The sequence below is a fragment of the Peromyscus maniculatus genome, chromosome 6 (assembly GCF_049852395.1).
Source record: "Peromyscus maniculatus bairdii isolate BWxNUB_F1_BW_parent chromosome 6, HU_Pman_BW_mat_3.1, whole genome shotgun sequence".
NCBI lineage: Eukaryota > Metazoa > Chordata > Mammalia > Rodentia > Cricetidae > Peromyscus > Peromyscus maniculatus.
In genome coordinates, this window is record NC_134857.1 from 89640704 (window position 1) to 89663996 (window position 23293).

The 23293-nt window shown below is 43.0% G+C and overlaps 1 protein-coding gene across 2 annotated transcripts in view; it reads left to right on the forward strand.

The window, feature by feature from the left end:
- LOC102918676 (mitochondrial adenyl nucleotide antiporter SLC25A24) overlaps positions 1 to 20810 on the forward strand; it is a 42693-nt gene extending 21883 nt beyond the window's left edge. For both annotated transcript variants that reach the window (XM_006979447.4, XM_015998113.3), the window contains exons 5-10: positions 1476 to 1634; positions 3140 to 3286; positions 11528 to 11635; positions 13364 to 13531; positions 16157 to 16307; positions 18671 to 20810. In XM_006979447.4, the coding sequence (XP_006979509.1) occupies positions 1476 to 1634; positions 3140 to 3286; positions 11528 to 11635; positions 13364 to 13531; positions 16157 to 16307; positions 18671 to 18855 (918 nt within the window). In that variant the 3' untranslated portion in view covers positions 18856 to 20810. The remainder of the gene's footprint in view (positions 1 to 1475; positions 1635 to 3139; positions 3287 to 11527; positions 11636 to 13363; positions 13532 to 16156; positions 16308 to 18670) is intronic.
- Positions 20811 to 23293: the final 2483 nt, after the last annotated feature.

Here is a 23293-nt window from a genome sequence, read left to right on the forward strand (position 1 = left end):
GGAAGGGTGGCCAAGTCCCGGCAAAGTCCCAGTAGATATTTAATGTCTAGATCTGTTTATTCTATTAGGCACAGATTTATAGAGCATCTTTAAAGTCCCCAAGGTGGCATAAATACAGCTTTTCTCAAAACTTGGAAGAAGTCCCATCTTGATGAACTAGCTGCCCGGGTTTCATTGACATTTAATGCTTCTGCCATAGGGAAGTCTCAAAGTCAGAAGTCACGTATTACCAAATCATCTCTGCACTTCCAGATTGCTAAAGATGACATGGCCTCGGGTCCCTCCCAGAACTGCTTACTTAGTCAGGCTGCCTAGATTTATTGCTGTCATAAGGCATTGCATTACTCATTGAATGCTAGAGAATATTTTTTTGACTCACGTGCATAGCATTTCCTGCCAGTGTGTACTTCATAAAATTTCATTGCAATTGCTTCATTAACATTTTGCTAAAATATAGTGGTGTAAATTAGGTTCTGTTGTACAGTCTGTTCCTTGAAGCCCTTGGGGACCTTCTGTGGGCTCTCCCATCCCTCAACCTGTGGACTTGTTTTCTGTGCTGGGAGAGAAGTATCTTTGACTCCCACTCAAGACGCCTGGAGTTCACACTGTCACTAGTAACAATGCCAAAGCTTATACAGAGCATTATAAAATCAATTATGAGTATAAATTTTATACTGTGTGAACCTTGTATTTTATCTTTGGGGATAGTTGATAACATTTGATGAGATAATCATAAATCAATTTTATTGGTAACAAAGGAGAGAACATTACTGCCAAAGTGTGGCTCATTACTTTCCATTCTTGCCCATAAAGTTTTATGTCAAGGTCATGTTTTTGTGTGTGGTGCTGGGACCTGGAGTGTGCTAAGAAAGTGCTCTACGACCTAGTTATACCCACCATAGGCAGTTAGGTAATTAAGTTGCAAAAGTATCATAGTGATAACACTGTTGTCACCATATAGAAGATGAGAAGATGAGCTATTTATGTTCATGGTTTGATTTTAGAATTTACATATTTAAATTTATATATACTTCATAGTACAGACAGAGCGTAATGGGACTTAAGACAAATGGAGTGTCTGAAGTACTGACTAAGTAGTTTTTCAAAGCTGTCCCCAACTGTGTGGTTTTCTAGACTTTGAAAAGTGACTGACAAGGATTAACTAAATGTGGCAAAATATTTATTACCCCTTCATTGAAGTTCAGTCCAATAAAACTCACCTGGTTTGAAAAGAAAGAGAAACGTGGGACTTTGTAACTGACAGTTCCCAGGTCTTGTGCATTGAGTCTGCGTTACGTTGGTTCTGCATTACATTCAGGGGGACTAGATGCTCACTCACGTGTGCTCAGATTGGTTCACTGTCAATCCCAAGGAAGAACCTTGATCATAACAGTAACAGCTCTGGCACAAAAAGAAAGCTCTGGGCTTATCTGTTTGGGACTGAAGAACTGTGGCATCTCTTTCCATTTTTCCAGGGAATTGACATAGGAGACAGCTTAACTATTCCGGATGAATTCACAGAAGATGAGAAGAAATCAGGACAGTGGTGGCGGCAGCTTCTGGCAGGAGGCGTGGCTGGCGCCGTCTCCCGAACTAGCACTGCTCCTTTGGATCGCCTCAAGGTCATGATGCAGGTGAGCCGCGCCTCGTGCCAGCCTGTATAGAAAGCATGCTATGTCCAGTCACAGGCCTTCATTCTGTAGAAAATTATATTCTGCTACCATTAACCCTCAGATTAGGCACATGTCTAAGTATTTGGTTCTGTCCCATTAAACCGTAAATTGTTAGTACTTGTGTGTAATGAAATCTTTGGTATTCTATAACTTCAGATGTCTAATTACAAACAAAAACCAAAACCTTGTCACTATTATAGGGTTCTCATTAAATTATATTTTCTTTGATGTTATGACTTGAGAAAACAGAGGGTTTCTCAAGTCTAGAATCTTGGTGATAAGAATATAATTTCAGAAATGACTTCTAGAGCTCAGGTTAGCAGAAAAGACCCAGGTTTCTAGACAGACCTGGCTGCTCTCTGACCTGGAGAAAAGAAAGAATACCCATTTGTGCAACCATAGTAACCCATTTCATACTCACAGGAGCTCAGGAAAAGTGGGTGGTGTGTCTTCACTTTACGTATGAGGAGATGGAGACTGTAAGAATTAAAGTTTCCTTAATGGAGAAGAATAGATGAGGCATGACGCCACTTCACCTCCAGATCCTTTGGTTCTTACCCCGCCTTGGACTTCTGAGATCTCATTTCCTCCATTCCATAATGGGAGCCAGAGTATCTAACAAGGGCGGCCCTAAAGTTGAACTTACAGAGGCACTGGCATACTGGAATAACCTAAAAGACCATAGCAGTTGCTTAAAAATGTTTTTATTTTATTTTATGTGTATGGGTGTTTTGCCATGCAGTGCCCACAGATCCCAGAAGAAGGTGCCAAATCCCCTGGAACTGGAGTTACACATGGTTGTAAGCTGCTATGTGGGTGCTGGGAATCAAACCTGTGTCCTCTGCAAGAGTAGCCTGGGCTCTTAGGCACTAAGCCATTTCTAAGATTCCTTAAAAAGGTTTTTAAGTTGTGATATATAGTCAACACTTTTTAAAAAATTGTTTAAACAAAAAGATAGATGCTTTTTTCTTTAGCACAGTAGTAAACTGACTTTGAGGAAGCTTGAATAGGCACACATCTTTTCCTTTGTCATAAGTTACAATGAAGTTTATTATTTAAAATAAAGTGGATTTGTTAAGATTGCCATTTCTACACATTTGAAGGGCTTTCCAAAGTCTCCTGCAGGCTTGATACTTCACTAGATGGCCTCATGAAAATACAGACTCATGGTCGTGGTTTATTACAGGGAAGAAATAAGGATTCAAATTAACCAAGGAAAGGAAGTGCAGAGGGCCGAGTCCAGGGAAGTTCCAAATGTCGATCTGCTTCTGTCTGTGCCCTGTGCAGCCCTGATGCCTTTCTTTCCTGGTATTGATGTGTAAAAACGGTGAGCAGAACATTGCAGCCCATCAGAGACGGAGGCTTTAGCATTTAGTATCCAGTGTTTGGATTCAGCTCAGACCTGCTTTCGAAACAGTTTCAACAATATGCAGAAGTATCCCGTGACACTTTGCTTTTATTTTTAGGTTCATGGTTCCAAATCAATGAATATATTTGGAGGCTTTCGGCAGATGGTGAAGGAAGGAGGAGTCCGTTCCCTTTGGAGAGGAAACGGCACCAATGTCATTAAAATTGCTCCTGAGACAGCTGTTAAGTTCTGGGCTTATGAACAGGTAATTGTTATTACCTGTGGAAATGAATAACACAAGAAGTTAGCTAACTCATTCAGGAAAGATCAGTATGCAATGCTTTGGGTATCGGTTCCTAGTACTCTGCGAGGCAATTCCTTATGGGAGACTAGAACTCGATAAACTCAATGATTTCACACAGCTGAATTATGGGATTTTGGATTCCCCAATATCGTTTAGAAAGGGAGGCTTTCCCCACCGACCTCTTTTTCTCAGTAGCTCCTCAAAGCATGATTTTGGCTGACTTATCTTGAATTCTAGTGGACGCAGGGGGCACTTCATCTAAGTTTTACAAACTTCCATTTCTGGAAAGAAAACTGTTCAGATGAATTCCTTTGTGTGAATGGAATTGTATTTAGCTTGAAAATTCCATTGAAGGCAGGGGTGTCTGGCTTCTCCCTGCACTCCAGCACCTGGGCAGAGCCCAGCATGGGTGAAGGGCTGAGTGTTTGTTGAGTGAATGAATGAGGTAGGAAATGAAGGCATTTGCCTCCCTCTTTGCCGACTGGATTAAAGCACAGTGGTGGGTTTAGAGATTGGCTTCTGCACTTGTTGGCAGAGTCATTGGAGCTGCTACACAATTAGTTTCTCTTCTGTCGTCTCTTCCGTTATTGTCCATCATGGTCTACACGAGCCTTAACGTTCAACTCCAGACTCCAGTTTCTTATTTGAGGACGTTGAATGCTATTCTGGAGGGACTGTCCTGGAGAAGTGCCACTCTTTTGAAATGACCAGAGCTGGTGGTATCCATTTCTTGATTGTGGAATAGAGAAGCAAAGAACAGCTGGCCTCAGGTGGAGCCCATGGGGGGGGGGGGAGATTTCCCTGATTTGAATGCCTGAGCATTCAAATTATGACTAATTTTATAATAGGAAAGCCAGAGCCTAAGATAAATATTCAAAAATAATGCTGTTATTTTCATATGGGGGAAGTTTGGTGTATCTGAAAGCCCACACACAGCACACTTGGTACCACTTGACGTATTCTTTATTTTTTTGGTTTTTCGAGACAGGGTTTCTCTGTGTAGCTTTGCGCCTTTCCTGGAACTCGCTTTGGAGACCAGGCTGGCCTCAAACTCACAGAGATCTGCCTGCCTCTGCCTCCCGAGTACTGGGATTAAAGGCGTGTGCCACCACTGCCGGGCCACTTGACATATTCTTATCCTGGCCCCTCCAACAGGCTTACTTGGTTCTATCCACTCCCCTTCCTCTTTTTAATGATGCTGGAATTTGAATTTAAGGTTGCTACATGGGCCAGGCAAGAGCTTGACCACTGAGCTATATTGCCAGCCGTGTGTGTGGGGGTCTAATTTGAAAACCTACTTCCCAGGAAACAGAATCAGCATTTAAGCCCCATGTTTCTGCTAGGATTGTTAATGTAGAGGCATCTCATCATACTTGTATACTTGAGGCATCTCATCATACTGTAAGTGAATTGATTTCTAGCATCTGATTTGGGTTTTGCCACCGTGAAATACCATCTAAGGTGTGGTTCAACGGTAGAAACTTATTTCTCACAGTTTTCAAACTTAAGCCGTATCAGATTAAGAGGCTAGGCAGTGGAGACTCTCTCCCTGGCTTCTTGCTCCATAGTCATATGGCCTTGGTGCATGGTTTGGTGGAATGTAAACTGTCAGGTGTCTCTTCTGATAAGATGCTAGTTCTATCCTGAGGCCTTAGAACCTCTTCTAACCACAAATGTCCCCAAAGGCCTCATCTCCTAATACCATCACAATGGAGATTAGGATTTAATATAAGAATTTAGGGGGGCTGGAGAGATGGCCCAGAGGTTAAGAACACTGGCTGTTCTTACAGAGGTCCTGAGTTCAATTCCCAGCAACCACATGGTGGCTCACAGCCATCTGTAATGAGATCTAGTGCCCTCTTCTGGTCTGCAGGCATACATGCAGACAGAACACTGTATACATAATAAATAAATCTTTAAAAAAAAAGAATTTAGGAAGGGGCACTGTTACCCCAAAGCTGCTATTAATGTACATTTTTTAAATTAAATTTTAAAAATTTATTTTACATACCAACCACAGTTTTCCCTAGCTCCTCTCTTCCTGTTCCCTCCCCACACCTAACACATCCATTCAGAAAGGGTGAGGTCTCCTATGGGAGTCAACAAAACATGGCACATCAAGTTGAGGCAGAACCAAGCTGCCCCTCCCTGCACCAAGGCTGAGTGAGGCATCCCATCATAGGGAGTAGGTTCCAAAACGCCAGCTCATGCACCAGGGACAAGTCCTGGTCCCACTGCTAGGGGATCTTATTTATTTCCCCTTCCCAGGGCAATCCATGTATGCCTCTTAGGGTCCTCCTTGTTACCTAGCTTCTTTGGGGCTGTGAATGGTAGCCTAGTTATCCTTTGCTTTACATCTAATATCCACTTATGAGTGAATACATATCATGCTTGTCTTTCTGGGTCTGGGTTACCTCACTCAGGATGATTTTTATCTAGTTCCATCTATTTGCATGCAAATTTCATGATGTCATTTTTTTTTTTTTAACTACTGAGTAAAACTCCATTGTGCAAATGTGCCACATTTTCTTTATCCATTCTTCAGTTGAGGGGCATCTAGGTTGTTTCCAGGTTCTGGCTATTATGAATAATGCTGCTATGAATATAGTTGAGCAAATGTCCTTGTGGTATGATTGAGCATGCTTTGGGTATATGCCCAAGAGTAGTATTGCTGGGTCTTTAGGTAGATTGATTCCCAGTTTTCTGAGAAACCTTCATACTGATTCCAAAGTGGCTGTACAAGTTTGCACTCCCACCAACAGTGGAGGAGTGTTCCCCTTGCTCCACATTCTCTCCAACATAGGTTGTCATTGGCATTTTTGATCTTAGTCATTCTGACAGGTGTAAGATAGTATCTCTGAGTCATTTTGATTTGCATTTCCCTGAGAGCTAAGAATGTTGAACAATTCTTTAAGTGTATCTCAACCATTTGATAATCTTCTGTTGAGAATTCTTTGTTTAAATCTGTACCTCATTTTTTAGTTGGATTATTTGGTGTTTTTATGTCTAGCTTCTTGAGTTCTTTATATATTTTGGAGATCATCCCTCTGTCAGATGTGGGGTTGATTAAAATAATTTCCCATTCTGTAGGCTGCCATTTTGTCTTACTGACAGTGTCCTTCGCCTTACAGAAGCCTTTCTGCTTCAGGAGGTCCTGTTTATTAATTGTCAATTTCAGTGCCTGTGCTACTGGTGTTATATTTAGGAAGTGATCTCATGTGCCAATGTGTACAAGGCAGTATACTCCCCACTTTCTTTTCTATCAAGTTTAGTGTAACTGGATTTATGTTGAGGTCCTTGATCCACTTGGGCCTGACCTGCATTTTGTGCAGGGTGATAGATATGGATGTATTTGCATGCTTCTACATACAGTCATCCAGTTATGCCGACACCATTTGTTGAAGATGCTTTCTTTTTTCTGTTGTATATTTTTGGCTTCTTTGTCAAAAATTAGGTGTTCATAGGTGTGTGGGTTTATGTAAGGTCTTTGATTTGATTCCATTGATCCATGTGTCTGCTTTTAGTGCCAATACCAAACTGTTTTTATTACTATAGCTCTATAGTAGAGCTTGAAGTTAGGGTTGGTGATACCACTGGAAGTTCCTTTATTGTACAGAATTATTTTAGCTATCCTGGGTTTTTTATTTTTTCCATGTGAAGTTGAGTATTGTTCTTTTGAGGTCTGTGAATTGTGTTGGGATTTTGATGAGGATTGCACTGAATCCGTAGATTGCTTTTGGTAAGATTGCCATTTTTACTATGTTAATCCTACCTATCTAGGAGCATGGGAGATCTTTCCGTTTTCTGATATCTTTTTCACTTTCATTCTTCAAAGACTTAAAGTTATTGTCATACAGGTCTTTCACTTATTTGGTTAGAGTTACCATAAGATATTTTATATTATTTATGGCTAATGTAAAGGGTGTTGTTTCCCTCATCGCTTTCTCAGCCCATTTGTCATTTGTATATAGGAGAGCTACTGATTTTTTTTTTTGAGTTAGTCTTGTATCCTGCTACATTGCTGATGTTGTTTATCAGCTGTAGGAGTTTTGGTAGAATTTTTGGGATCACTTATGTATACTATCATATCATCTGCAAATAGTGAAAGTTTTACTTCTTCCTTTCCAATTTGTATCCCTTTATCTCCTTTTGTTGTCTTATTGCTCTAGCTAGAACTGCAAGTACTATATTGAATAGATATGGGGAGAGTGGACAGCCTTGTCTTGTTCTTGATTTTAGCAGAATTGCCTTGAGTTTCTCTTCATTTGATTTGATGTTGGCAGTTGGCTTGCTGTATATTGTTTTTATTATGTTTAGATATGTTCCTTGTATCCCTGATCTCTCCAAGACCTTCATCATGAAGTGGTGTTAGATATTGTCGAAGGCTTTTTCAGCATCTAATGAGATGATCATGTGGGTTTTTTTCTTTCAATTTGTTTATATAATAGATTATATTGACAGATTTTTGTATGTTGAACCATTCCTGCGTTTCTGGGAAAAAGCCTACTTGGTCATGCTGGATGATTTTTTTTATATGTTCCTAGATTTGGTTTTCTAATATTTTCTTGGTTATTTTTGCATTAATGTTCACGAGGGAGATTGGTTTGTAATTGTCTTTCTTTGTTGCATCTTTGTGTGGTTTGGGTATCAGTGTAACTGTAGCCTCTTAAAAGGAGTTTGGTAACATTCCTTGTTTCTATTTTGTGGAACAACTGGGGAGTATTGGTATTAGCTCTTCTTTGAAATTCTGGTAGAATTTTGTGCTGAAACCATCTGGCCCTAGGCTTTTTTTGGTTGGGAGACTTTTAATGATTGTTTCTATTTTGTTAGGGGTTATTGGTCTATTTAAATTGTTCATCTGGCCTTGATTTAATTTTGGTATGTGATACCTATTTAGAAAACTGCCCATTTCTCTCAGATTTTCCAATTTTGTGGAGTACAGATTTTTGAAATATGACTTAATGATTCTCTGGATTTCCTCAGTATCTGTTTTGTTAATTTGGATAGTCTCTCTCTGCTTTTTGATTAGTTTGGAAAAGGGTTTGTTCATCTTGTTGATTTTCTCAAAGAACCAACTCTTTGTTTCATTGATTCTTTGTATTATTCTCTTTGTTTCTATTTTATTGATTTCAGCTCTCAGTTTGATTATTTCCTGGCGTCTGTTCCTCCTGGGTGAGTTTGCTTCTTTTTGTTCTAGAGCCTTCAGGTGTGCTGTTTAAGCCGCTAGTGTGATATTTCTCCAAATTCTCTATGTAGGCACTTAGTGCTATGAATTTCCCTCTTAGCACTGCTTTCACAGTGTCCCCTAAGTTTGGGTATGTTGTGCATTCATTTTCATTTAATTCTAGGAAGTCTTTATTTTTTTTTCTTTATTTCTTCCTTGACCCACTGGTAATTCAACTGAGTGTTGTTCAATTTCCATGAGTTTGTAGGCTTTCTGCAATTTGTGTTGTTGTTGAATTCTAATCTGAAGCCATGGTGATCTTATAAGATACAGGGAGTTATTCTTTTTTTTGGTATCTGTTAAGGTTGCTTTGTGGTCAATTTTAGAGAAGGTTCCATGAGGTACTGAGAAGAAGATATATTCTTTTGTGTTTGGGTGAAATGTTCTATAGTTGTCTGGTAAGTCCATTTGAGTCATAACATCTGTTAATTCCTTTATTTCTCTGTTAAGTTTCTGTCTGGCAGACCTGTCCACTGGTGATAGTGGGGTGTTGAAGTCTCCCACTAGTGTGTGGGGTTTGATGTGTGATTTAAGCTTTAGTAATGCTTCTTTTATAAATGTGGATGTGTAGCTGGAGTTTTCTCCAGTCCCACTCAGACCCGCAGCCACTCAGACCCAAATAAACACACAGATGCTTATTATTATTTAAACTGTTTGGCCTAATGGCTCAAGCTTCTTGCTATCTAGTTCTCATATTTTAAATTAACCCATTTCTATTAATCTATAAGTTTCCACATGGCTTGTGGCTTACTGGTACCTTACATCTTGTTTCTTATGGTGGCGGCAACTGGCAGCGTCTCCAGACTCAGCCTTCCACCTCCCAGCATTCTCCTGTCTGCCTGGCTACTGGCCAATCATCATTTTATTTATCAACCAATCAGAGCGATACAGTCACAGCATCCAGAACATATCTACAGCATAGATGTCCTTGTATTTGGGGAATAAATATTCAGAAGTGAGACGCCATCTTGCTGGATTTTTTTTTTCTGTGATGGATATGAAAATGTCATTTTCCTTACCTTTTGACTAATTTTAGTTTGAAGTCTATGTTGTTAGAAATTAGGATAGCTACACTAGCTTGTTTCTTGGGTCCATTTGATTGGAAAATATTTTCCCAAATTCTTTACTCTGAGGTAATGTCTGTCTTTGAGGTTGAAGTATATTTCTTGTATACAGCAGAAGGATGGGTCCTGTTTTCATGTCCATTGTGTTAGACTGTGTCTTTTTATAGGTGAATTGAGATCATTGATATTGCGGGATATTAATGACCAGTGATTGTTAATTTCTGTTATTTTTGGTTTTGTTAGTGATGGTGGTAGGTGTGTGTGTTTCCCTTCTTTGGGATTTGTTGGTGTGAGGTTATCTATTAGCTTGTTTTTGTGGGTGCAGCTAACTTCTTTGGGTTGGAGTTTTCCTTCTAGTACCTTCTGTAGGGCTGGATTTGTGGATAGGTATTGTTTAAATCTGGTTTTGTCATGGAATATCTTGTTTTCTCCATCTATGGTGATTGAAAGTTTTCCTGGATAGAGTAGTCTGGGCTGGCATCTATGGTCTCTTAGTGTCTGTCCAGGACCTTCTGGATTTCAGATCTCTATTGAGACGTCAGGTGTAATTCTGATAGTTCTGCCTTTATGTGTTACTTGGCCTTCCTCCTTTGCAGCTCTTAATATTTTTTCTTTATTCTGTATGTTTAGTGTTTTGATTATTTTGTGGTGAGGGGACTTTTTTTTTGGTGCAGTCTATTGGGTGTTCTGTAAACTTCTTATACTTTCATAGGCATTTCCTTCTTTAGGTTGGAAAGCTTTCTTCTATGATTTTGTTGAATATATTTTCTGTGCCTTTGAGCTAGAATTCTTCTTCTTCTATTTCTATTATTTTTAGGTTTTCTCTTTTCATGGTGTCCCAGATTTGCTGGATGTTTTGTGTTAAGAATTTGTTGGATTCAACATTTTCTTTGACCAATGAATTTATTTCCTCTACTGTATCTTCAGTGCCTGAAATTCTCTCTTCTATCTCTTATATTTTGTTGGTTATACTTGCATCTGTAATTCCTGTTCCATTTCCCAGATTTTCCATTTTCAGAATTCCCTCAGTTTGTGTTTTCTTTATCACTTCTACTTCAATTTTCAAGTCTTGAATTGTTTCTTTCGCCTGTTTGATAATTTCCTCTTGGCTTTTAAAAGCAATTAATTGATTTCTTCCAATTTTTTTGTCTTTTCCTCCATTTCTTTAAGGGAATTTTTCATTTCCTCTTTAAAGGCCTCTATCATCTTCATAAAGTCATTTTAAAGGTTGTTTTCTTTTGCTTCATCTGCATTGGCATGTTCAAGTCTTGCTGTTGTAGAACTACTAGGTTCTGGTGGTGCCATATTGTTCTTTATGTTGTTGAATGTGTGCTTACACTGCCATTTACCCATCTGGGTTTGGGATAGTTATAGGTACAGGTGTTGATTCTTGTGATGTCTTTGTTGGATGAGTCTTTTGTTCCTTTACTGTCTTTTGCCCTGAATGCCCAAGGGTTCTGGTGATTGGCTGGTTGTCAGGCTGAGTAGGGTTGTCTCCGCTGAGGTTTATGGGGGTTTGGGTGCCTAGATCTAGTGCATTGTCCACTTCCTTTGGCTGGTGTGGGCTTTACTTGTGCCTTTGGGGTCTGTTCTTCCAACTGGTGTGGGTTGTGCCTGCGCCTATGGTTTCGAACTGGTGTGGGTGGGGCTTGTGCCTATAGGGGCTGCTGCTGCTGCTGGAGAGGGCTGTTCAGGAGGAGGATGCTGGGTGGGTGGGATTGGGCAGCGGAGTGGGTCTGTTCTTCCAACTGGTGGCAGGTGGCGCTTGTGCCTATTGGAGTTGTCGATGTCGTGGGACATGGTTGGCCAGGGGGAGGATGTGGGTTCCGTGGGTTTGGGCAGCGGAGTGGCCTTGTAGGTTACGGAGTCCAGCGACGGCGGTTTAGTGTGCCTCTTAAAACTTCCTTTTTACAGTACAAGAAGCTGCTTACCGAAGAAGGACAAAAATTGGGAACCTTTGAGAGGTTCGTTTCTGGTTCCATGGCTGGGGCAACTGCACAGACTTTTATCTATCCCATGGAGGTAGGTACCGTGGTGGCCTGACTGCTTGGTGGCGTTTGCACTGGCTGGCTGTAGTTGTGTGCTAAGTTAACCCAAACTCAGCAGCTTGAAACGAGCCTCAGCACCTCACAGTTCTGGCAGTGAGGAGTGTGAGAGCGGCAGAGCCGGGCCTCCCTGCCTGTCTCACCGCCTCTTGTCAAGGCGTCAGCCAGGCCTGCAGCCGTCTAGAGGCTCTCCTGGAGTGGATCTGCTTTCAGGCTCACTGGGGTGGCTGCTGCCCGTCCTCGCTGGCTGTTGCCTGGAAGCATCGGGTCTCTTAGGCGAGCCTTTCTAGATGGCCTGTGTATTCTCACAGCATGGTAACCTCGCTTCCTTTACAGTCAGTGATGTGAGCCAGAAGAGAGAAAGAGACTGCATGCGAATCAACTGGTGCCTGTTGTCGCTTCCACTGTGCCCTGTTGGCGACACAGGTTGACCTGGGTACTGTGTGTGAGGGGATCCTGCAAAGCAGAGCATCTGTGGACACAGGACCCTCTGGAGCCATCTCAGAGGCTGGCTGCCACGGTGCTGATAAGGGTTATGGCTCTCATTCCTGTCCAGCGAGCTTTTGTACCATAACCCCAGCAGTGGAAGCCGAGGCTTTGGTTGTGGGATGGTAATAACAACTAGACATCCTTCCGGAAGAACGTGGGCTGGCTAGCAAACTGTGGACCTCCTGTGCCCTGTGTGCACAGCCTCAGTTAATTGTTGTTACACCTGACAAAGACAGGAAGAAGTGAAGGGAAAGCAAAGAACACGTTAACGGAGACTCGCATTTGAGGCTAGCAAAGACTGAAATGTTTATTGTTTGGCCTTTGCAAAAAAGTGTTTGCCAACTCCCACTTTACAGCAAAACTAATGCAGTAGATAGGGATAGTTTTATGGATACAAGTAGGGGTTTTCAATAGCTTATAAGACCTAAGCAAAATATACCTTTAACTTGAACCCCTTTGTGATATGCATGTCAATAGATTTGTGTGTGTGTGTATGTGCGCAGATGGGCATGCCCGTGTGGGTGCACATGTGTGTGCATGTGCCCATGGAGGCCAGAGGTCAGCCTCAGGTGTCGTTCATCAGGAGGCACTGTGTACCTTGTATTTTGAGACTGGGTCTCTCACTGGCCTGAGCTCACTGTTATGGGCCAGGCTGACAGGCCAGTGAACCCCAGAGAGCTGTCTGTCTTACCTCCCCAGGGGGCCCACAGGCATCCACTCCCATGCCTGACTTCTTGTGTGGGTTTTACGGCATCAAACTCAAGGCCACATGCTTGTGCCATAAGTGCTCTGTAGATTGTGGTACCTCTGAGCCTCTAGAGATATTTAGACTACCCTCACACCCCTCATTTCAACCAATACCACCCCTTTCCAACCCCCCACCTCCTCAGCCTGGGCTCCAAGCTGAAGATACTGGAATTGTCCCATAGGCCATTTTCTTCACCTTCCTTGACAATTAATTTTATTATGACATCAAAAGATTACCTGGTTCACATTTTTTTTTTCCAAAGCCCTCCTTTAGACTCTCTTTGAAATAACTGGCCCTTCCTGGCTCTGATTTTAGCTTCTCAATGGAAGTTACCCATGAGGGAGACTCTATCAGTGAACTGGACATTCTCTTGAGAGAGAGAATTTCCTAGTGCCCCACGAAATCAATACGCTTGAACTGTTCGATGTTAAATGTGAATGATACTGTGTTCCGTTCTCCGGTATCCAGGTTCTGAAAACCCGGCTAGCTGTAGCCAAAACTGGACAATACTCTGGAATATACGGTTGTGCCAAGAAGATTTTGAAACATGAAGGCTTTGGGGCTTTTTACAAAGGCTATGTTCCCAACTTACTGGGCATCATTCCTTACGCAGGCATCGATCTCGCTGTGTATGAGGTGAGTGAGGGTACAGCATGCTCCTGTCCGCAGTGTAGGAAGTCTGCGAGGTGGAGAGCTGGGTGTGACTGGACTGCCCCTTGTGTGTCCTTCGATCTTTCCCGCACCCTGATTGTGAGAACACACATGTACTGAGTCACTTCTTATGTTAGGTTTCCTTGCGTATTTACTTTTGTTCACAAAGAGGATGGATGAAAATTTGGTTTAGAAGATGGCATGAGGGGCTGGGAGGCACGGAAAAAATAAGCAGAAATGTATTAGGATTACTAAAATCGGGCACTGATAAAGCCAGGCTTCATCCCCTGTCATCTGGCAGTCCCTAGGGCTGGAGGTGGGCGTGGAGAAGGCAGCTCAGCCTGTAAAATGAAGCATGAGCATGGAGACTCTGCTCAGGCAACTCAGAATACAAACCCCGGGTCACTCCCGCCACTCAGGTCAAAAACTGTGGGTCACCCCTGCCACTCAGGTCAAAAACTGTGGGTCACCCCTGCCACTCAGGTCAAAAGCTGTGGGTCACCCCCTGCCACTCAGGTCAAAGACTGTGGGTCACCCCTGCCACTCAGGTCAAAAGCTGTGGGTCACCCCTGCCACTCAGGTCAAAAGCTGTGGGTCACCCCTGCCACTCAGGTCAAAACTGTGGGTCACCCCTGCCACTCAGGTCAAAAACTGTGGGTCACCCCTGCCACTCAGGTCAAAAACTGTGGGTCACCCCTGCCACTCAGGTCAAAAACTGTGGGTCACCCCTGCCACATGGATCCCTTAACTTAGGAATCTGACAGACATTTACTGAACACACACTACATTCAAACCGTTGCTTTAGATACTGAGTGAAAGAAGGACTCAGGGCCTTTAAGAACCCAAAGGTCTGGTGAGGAGATGGGCAAGCCTGAAGAGAAACTCAGATTGTCTGACATGCTGTGACAGACGTGAGTCAGCACACACCGTAGGAGGGAGCTGAGCCCCAGCTCAGGAAGGAAGGCAGGTAATGGAAGCCACCCAGAAGACTTATTTTATTATATATGTATTATATATTATATCTCAGAAGACTTATTTTTAAATATATTGATTATTTATTTATTATGATACTCATTTTCACTTTTTCATAGATCCCTTCCTTCTCCACCTACCCAGCTCTGTGTCCTAATTTTTATAAAATAACTTGCAGTCATGTGCATTCTCTGTAACAATGACAAGTGATTGCTACTGATTCTTGAACTCTTCATATAAAATTTACTTTAAAAGATAGAAACATAGGGAGCACTCCCAAACTCCTCCTACAAAGCCAGTGTCCCTCCAATCTAAAAATCTTGACACTGCAAAAATCTATCTCGTCAATCAGAATTGTACATAAAGCCACTCCTTACCCCTGGGTGTCCCTGTTCTGTTTTGATGACAAGCAGTCATCAAAAGTCATCTTTTCATAGTGAGTCCCCTAACATGGATTTACAATGAATTCTCATGCTTTCATTTTTGAATTCTGTATCAGATTTCAAAGTTGTCTACATGCCTGTATTACAATATCGGAAGACCATCATTTCCTCTTTACTCATTTTACCATGGGCTTTTCACGTTTCCTGCTGCTGCTTATTGCCCTTTTGTTTCAGATTGAAGGATGCCTTTGCCATCTCTTGCAGGTCTAGTGGTGGTACATTCTCTCAGTTTTTACTTGTCCATCGAGCTCTTAATTTCTCCTTCATATTCAAAAGACAGTTTTGTCAATATATTGTTCTTGGTTGGCAGGGTCCTTCTGTTGTTGTCTAGTCTTAGTACTTGGAATGTAACAACCTAGCCCACAAGGTTTCCATTGAGAAATACAATTCTATAAAACAAACAAAAACAAAAACAAATTTAAAAAATTAAGCGAGAGTCTTGGTTACTTTTTTTATTGTTCTGATAAGATGCCATGACCGAGGCAACTTACAAAAGAAAATGTTTATTTGGGGCTTACATTTTCAGAGGGTGAGTCCATGACCAACATGGCCGGGATCATGGCAGCAGGCAGGCAGGCATGGTGCTGGAGCGGTAACTGAAAGTTCACACCCTTATCCACAAGTAAGAGTCAGAGAGAGATAACTGGGAATGTGAAGAGACACCATGACCACAGCAACTCTTGTAAAGGAAAACATTTAATTGAGGCGGGCTTACAGTTTCAGAAGTTTAGTCCATTATCATCATGGTGAGAAGCATGGTGGCGTGCAGGCAGATATGGTGCTGGAGGAGGAGCTGAGAGTTCTACATTTGATCCATAGGCAGCAGCTGGGGACTGACTTGAGCTTCTGAGATCACAAAGTCTCAGCCCCCACAGTGACATACTTCCTCCAGCCAGGGCATACCTACTCCGACAAGGCCAAATCTTCCAATAGTGCCACTCCCTATGGGCCAAGCATTCCAACACATGAGTTTATGGGGGCCATTCCTATTCAAACCTCCACAGGGGTATTCTCATTCAAATCAGCACAACTTGGTATATAGGCTTTTAAAAAATGTATTAGCATATATAGTTTATGATTAAAATATTTTACTTTTAAAGAGTTAACTACATGAAACGGCCCTGAAGATGTTTATGTTGAGTGAATGACGGCTGAGTATCTCCTTTGTTGACTGGCTTCTTTGTTTCTGGGGCAGCTTTTGAAGTCTTACTGGCTGGAGAACTTTGCAAAAGACTCTGTCAACCCCGGTGTGGTGGTGCTACTGAGCTGTGGGGCCCTGTCCAGCACCTGTGGGCAGCTGGCCAGTTACCCCCTGGCTTTGGTGAGGACTCGAATGCAGGCCCAAGGTGAGTCTGCATTCCAGGGTGGGTGTGGTAACACTTCGTGTCAATCACATGCTTTTTTAAGAGCATAAAGTTTGACATCTGGCAGATTTGGGCTTAGGTCTTTGCTCCACATCTCTCTTTCATTTTGTCTTCCATGAAGAGGGACAAAAAGAATTAACAGGAATATGTGTAAAGAATTTGGCGTTTGCTAAATTCTCAAAGTGGTGACTGGACTGTTCATCAGTGCTGTTTAGACCCTAAGCTTGGCACTTTGCCCTTTTCTCTGTGGCACTCCCTCTCTGTGGCACTCCCTCCGCTGGCTCCTAGGCTGCCCTGTCCTGACTCTCCTGCCACTTAAACACTACTCTCTTCTTGCTGCTTCCTGGCATTTATTGCTGCCTACTCTTTGAAAGCATGACATACTCTTTGACTTTCTTTTCTGTTCTTCTTTTTCCCTGGTCACCTTCATCTATTGCACTTTCCCTTCTGAACGAGTCCTGGGCATCTGTGGTTCCACTCCCAACCCCTCCTTCAACCAAGCAGTCAGTCACTGGTCTGCACACTTTTGAGTCATCAGGGACCGGGCACCTGTCGGATGGGTGCTAGGGTTAGAGAACGCAACAAGTCAGGCATGAATGCGGTCACTGGAGAGCGGGAAAGACATGGGTTCAACCAGAAGATGGCCCTTTATAAAACACCCCATGGCGTGAGTTCCACCCCATCTCCAGATGAAGCCTGGGAATGCGGTGGGAGCTAGCTGGGAACAGGCCCGCAGAGTGGCGTATTTGAGGGGCTGAGAGGAATGCAAAATAGCAAACTAAATGTGTTGCGGTTGGTCATCTCGCCATTGTGACCATTTGGGGAGCTTGATACTAATATCATCCACATTTGACAAAGCACTAACAGGCAAAAACAGTGAAGGAGTGTCCGTAAGGTTATACATTTGACAGGGAATGGAGCTGCAGTTCAGACCCACTCAGGGACTGACACTGCTGCACAGTGAGCCTCCCCTTCCTCTGAGCTCAAGTCCTGACCCAGCCCAGCGGCCAAGATCTGCCATTCTTCATCCAGGCCCACTCATGACTTATCTCCTCAGACGTTTTTTCTAAGTTTTCAGGGTTTCCAGTGTCAATTCCAAAGTTCTCAGCGGGAATTCCGAAGTCTTTAGCCATCGTCCCGTGCCTCAGGTTGAGTTCCCTCACCCCCACTCTGCTGCTGGGCGACTTTTCCTGTGGAGGCTAGAGTGAGCTGACCTGTCTGTTCACCCAGGTAGGGGAAGGACAGACGGAAGGAACAGGTTCCCCCCACGTCTAGCATAGTGCCTTGGAGAGTTTGCCGGGGTTATGACTGGAGTTGAGTGACAGCTACTTAAAGGGGCTCGAGTGACTCCAAGGCAGCTGCTTCGCCAACACCCCACCCCACCCTACCCTGCACCCAGTGCAAGTGACCAGCCGCGGAAGCCAAACCCCTGGAGCTCCCTGCGTAACCTGCCAGAAACTTGTGCTGGCGCCTCCCATCTGCAGCAGTTATAACTGCTCACCTAACCTCGGGGAGTGGGGAGGGGTCCTGCCACCCTGCTAGTTACAGAGGCTGACTGAGCTTGGTAGGTTTTATTTATTTCCTGAAGTCTCCTCGATCCTGTGGGGGATATTTCAATTTGAAGAAAATAGCTGGTCAACATGTGGGCATCTCCAGCCCCTTAGTACCCTGTGGGTAATAATCACATCCCCAAATCACCACGGTCCCCTCCCCCATGCCCGGTCCTGCCTTCGTCCTTTGTTGTACCAGCAATACAGGGCTGCCTCCTCCTCCTCTCCCTCCTCCTCCTCTTCCTCCTCCCCCCTTCTTTTTTTCTTCCTCCTTTCTTCATCTCTCCCCCTCCTGAGATAATTACAAGGCCCAGGTCTCCTATGCTCTGTCTAAACTTCTCCAAATCTCCCCTTCCCCTATTATCCAAAATGGAACCATTCTAGTCAGGGCTTGGGGAGGATGCTGTGACGGAGTGATGTGGTTAAAAGTGGCGGGCTTGAGCATCAGCCACAGCTTCTTGGTTTCGCTACTAGCTAACTAGGGTTTCAGGACAAGTTCCTAATTGCCCAATTATGAAATGTATACACTTATCCTGAAGGGCTAGCACGGGAAGTAATTAACCTAGAACAACCATTCGTAAAGAGCTGCCATCATTGTAACTCACTGGTGGGTGATGCACGAAGAGGGTTGCTTTTGTAATTGATTTTTATCGGCCCATTGTATTCCGGATGCCAATCTGAATCCCTAATTATCTGTTGCAATAATAATGAGGCATGCTTGAATATCGGATTAACCTGGTTCCTGCGGTTTCACTTGCCTTTTCTTGTTTGTTTGTTTGTTTATCTGTTTGCTAGCCATGGTAGAAGGGACCCCGCAGCTGAACATGGTCGGTCTTTTTCGGCGAATAGTCTCCAAAGAAGGGGTGCCAGGACTTTACCGAGGCATCACCCCAAACTTCATGAAGGTGCTCCCTGCCGTCGGCATCAGCTATGTGGTGTACGAAAACATGAAGCAGACGCTGGGAGTGGCTCGGAAGTGAGGCGCCCAAGCCGTCTTTGCCACGATGACCAAAGTTGTCAGCGCGCGTGCGCACACGCGCTCACTCGCTCTCCAGGGTCTTCTGGGATTGCAGCACATCTGTTGCAGAAGAAGCTGTTTTTCCCCAGCCAAAGGGAAGAGACTCGGCAATCACTTCAAGCATTTGGACTCAGTCTTCTATCTTCAGTCATGTTCAAAATCACAGTTTCAATAAGTGTTGAAGAGGCCACAAAATTGTACTTTATATCACCTTGCACCCTAAATCTGAAAATGTACTTGCTTAAGCTGAAATCATTTTTGTGTGGTAGAATTATAAATCACTAATCTTTGTTCTGATTGGTCCAAGTTTATGTCAATTTGTTTATACCCAAATTTTTAAAAAAATACCCAAAATGATCAGAAAGCCTTGGGACTCAAATTGTTCTATATATTTTGGATATCTTTATAGATGTAAAATTCTCCTACAGGAACATTAGTAGAAAAAAATCACTGTACTTAAAATCAATCTTGCACAGTTTATATCCTCATCTGTAAGCACAATAAGGATGAATTATAGTAGCCAAATTTGTGTATGGAGGAGCAGTGAGATAATATTTATTTCGGTGGACACTCTTCTGTTCTACTTGAATTGTTATTTGGTCCCCACTTTTAGACATTGATTGTCATATGTCGTTAAATTATTGATACAAGTTATTTGGTAGATCCATTGCTTTCGAAAACATCTGTGAACAAAACCGTTGACTTGTACCATTTCCTAGAGAGTGTCTTGGTTTTGTTTTGTTTTGTTTTGTTTTTTTTTTTAATCAAATTCTCTTAATCAGGAAGGCTCCCTGGGACCTTCACAGCAATCTGAAATTGCTCTTTTCATGACTGGAGTGCTGATTTCAGGTAAATAACACCTTCATTTCACTTTTACGGTTGAAGTCTTTTGAACCTGTGCTTTGCAGATGGAGTGGCTCAAAGCTAAGACACCAGCACATTTCAACAGCAGTATATATTCATTGTATGTATTTGAATGAAAGGCTCAATCTGCAAACATACACATCCACATTTTCACTTGCCTCAAGATTTAGGAAGATGGCAGGACATTTGTAATATCAACAGCACTTAAAATTTTTATTGAAGCTGATTTTGTAGTCAATGATCTTTTATGATTTGTTTTATTACAACTTAGAAAAATCTTATTTCTTCTATAAGAAGATATTCAATATTCTTACCTGCCTGTGGAGGGAGAGGCAGGTGACTCTCTGAGTTCAAGGCCAGCCTGGTCTACAGAATGAGTTCCAGGACAGCCACAGCTATACAGAGAAACCGTGTCTCAAAAAACCATACACACACACACACACACACACACACACACACACACACACACACATTCTTAACATTTTAAGATTTAGTCCATATACTCATTTAGTTTCTGGTAATTTATGTTATAATTGCTTTTTGAAAAATCTAGTGAAATGGGAATCTTTGACCCTAGCCTACCTCTTTTATTTTTTGAACCAAAGAGACAAGATGGACTTGTGTTTATGAGACTCATTCTACAACATAGTTTGGTTTGTGTTAGTGAGGGACACCTGCTGTTGTCTCAGTTTTTTATACTGTGTAAGGAAAGGGAGCAACTCTCCTTTGTCCTCAGGGTTATTGTACTTTTGAGTAATGCATAAAATGACAATATTAAGGTACAGGATTCATTCCTTTTTTACTCATAACAATTATGGAAATGAATAATTCTGTTAATGTTTTTGGAATTTCAAATGGACAAAAACTATGAAAATATTCATAGTTCATTATGAAATTAAAGTGCCTCCCCATGAACATGTGTAAAGTATCACTGATTTATTTGTGCATCTTGTATCTTTTGGGAAAAAAGCCTCTCATTGAAGACAGCTTATTTCTGACATTGCTACACAGTTACTGCTCATTTGTATTAAAGATGTATGTCTGTTTGTAAAATGACTTGTTTTCTGATTGTCCTAGTGTCCTCTCCGTGGCTGGGACAAAACTCTCCGAATGAGAGCACACAGGGATGAAAAAGTTCCTTCCCCTTACAGGACACACTCCGCCATGGGGAGAAGTCAGGGCAGGGCAGAAGCAGGAACCATGTGGGCTGTTCCTTCTTACAACTGACTTCGGAGACAGTCACCCACAGACATGCCCACAGGCCAGCCCCTCAATCAAGACTCCCGTCTTAGGTGATTCTTAGCTGACAGTTGACAGAGCTAACTAAGGACACTCATTTGGAAAAGAATTGATAAGTCATACATTCTCTTTTGTTGCCACACATTTATACCACTGTCAGTGGTTCAAACAAGGCTTTTCACACCTGGCTGCATAGAGTCTTTCTTAATCTTTCGCCTTCCCTAAGCAGCGATGGTATCACGCATTTGGGCAGAAGACATGCTTCACATGGTACTCCGAGTCTACACTTAGGAGTGAGGATCACGGCCCAAGGGGTTTCCAGTACCAAGAAGACGCCAGGGTTGTAGGATTAGCATGACACATCTTGGTGGGGAGTGTTTTTACCTGGAAACTGTGTGAGACAAAACACGAGCAAGTTTCCGAGTAAGTAATTAAGAAGTATTCTAATGCAAATTAAATGTAAGTATAGACTCTGATTCATAAAAAATGGAACAAGGGTGTGGAGATGGATGGGCACAAGCCTTGCTAATGTTGGGTAGAGCATACAGCAGCAGCAGTGGCCACAGGAAGGGAGACGAAGGAGGCCAGGCCAATGCACAGGGCTGTGGGAAGTGAGCCCGAAGGAGGATCGTCACGGAAGACATGGAGAGGGATTCAGCAAGGCCGTTAGCTATTTAGTTCTCCTTTGCCGCTGCCTGGTTCTGCAATAGCAGCACTTCTTTGGTGAAGTTCCCTAAATAAGATCCAAACGTCTCTACTACGGGGTTTCGTCATTGGAAACAGTGGGTGAAGGCCCGTTTCAGATAGACATCATTTCCACTGCAGGTAGAATAGTGTCCTCCCCCCTCCACTCCCCTCCCCCGCTGTCAGCCTGTCCATCTCTAGGAAGAAGGCAAATTTTTAAAGAGAATTAATTTAGAGACATAAAAACCTCCATTTCCCCATTTGTCTTCCACAAAACCATCCATAGTAAACAAGTGGTTTGTTTTGTCACTCGGGAGGGTGGGCATGGAGTGGAACTGTCCAGGGATTTTTGATGCATTCTGAGAACCCTTCAGAACAAGCCTGCCACAGACTCCAGACGCCCCCTAGACAGCCATGTCTTCCAATGAGTTTATACTAATCTCTGTACACGGGCTCTACAAACCAGCCACAGTCATGGCTCAGGGCAGATTAGTTTAAATCCTGCCACCTCTAAGTGTCCCCTGCAGACATGCACACCCCCCACTCCCCCGCCAGTCTGTCATCTTGAAGCAGGTGCCCACTTGAATCTTAGCACGCGACATGGTCATGCAATTAATTTAAACCTATCAGAAAACCCCCATCACTTAAGGACCAGGCAGTGATGTGTGAATCTTGGCCTCTTTGACTCAGGGTCCACATCAGTCAGTGCCAAGAGGTCTTTAATACCAGTCTTCATGTGTCTGATTCCAGTCACTATGCCATGCTTGGAATGGGCTTAGTTGGGATGACATAGGACTAGAATCTGGCAACCTCTGTCTCCTTTCCAACCACTGGGTTCACCCTTTTCCTCTATGATGCTGAGAGAATTCTGCTCACTTCTCTAGGACCCCTGGAGTCTACTCTACAGGCAATGTGGGTGTTCCCAACGACAGAAGAGCCTTTCACTGAAAATGACTTCTGTTTCTACATTTAAACACCACAGGGGAGAAAATACTAACTGGCGGCTGGAGATGAGAGGAAAGGGAAGATATAGAGAGACTGAATATCAAACTGTCTCTAGTCTGGTGCTCTGTGACTCAGGATGAAGCTTCCAGTGACATGTGGCATGAAGCTCAGTACCCAGAGGGGTGGTTACTTTCATTTGTTTAGCATAAACAACAGATTTTATCCACTGAACGTCCAAGTCCCCAAGTGTCACTGATATGTGGCAGTGTGGTTTCACAGCAGACAGAATTCAGTAGACAGTGTCCAAGTAGAAGCCAAGAGAGGGAAATGGCACCCCCCCCCCACAACCCAGCTATTAGAGCCGCAACTGGAAAGTAAGCCTAGAGTTGGGAGGGGGTGGGTCTGGGCTAGGCTGTCAAATATATATGGTGCCTGTGCCTCTTTAATAGAAACTAATAGCAATTATTTAGTATAACCTGGAGAAATGTGACAAATGGAATGAAAAGAAGAAAGCATGAATAGAGTCATTTGGCCCAGCCTGGGCTCTAGCTCTGGCCTCATTAATTTCACATCACTCTATTTCCAAAAGACAGTATGAGTGATTTATTACATGGATGTGACAAGTTAGAAAATACTCTTTGCATGGGAGTTTACAACCGTGTGACTTT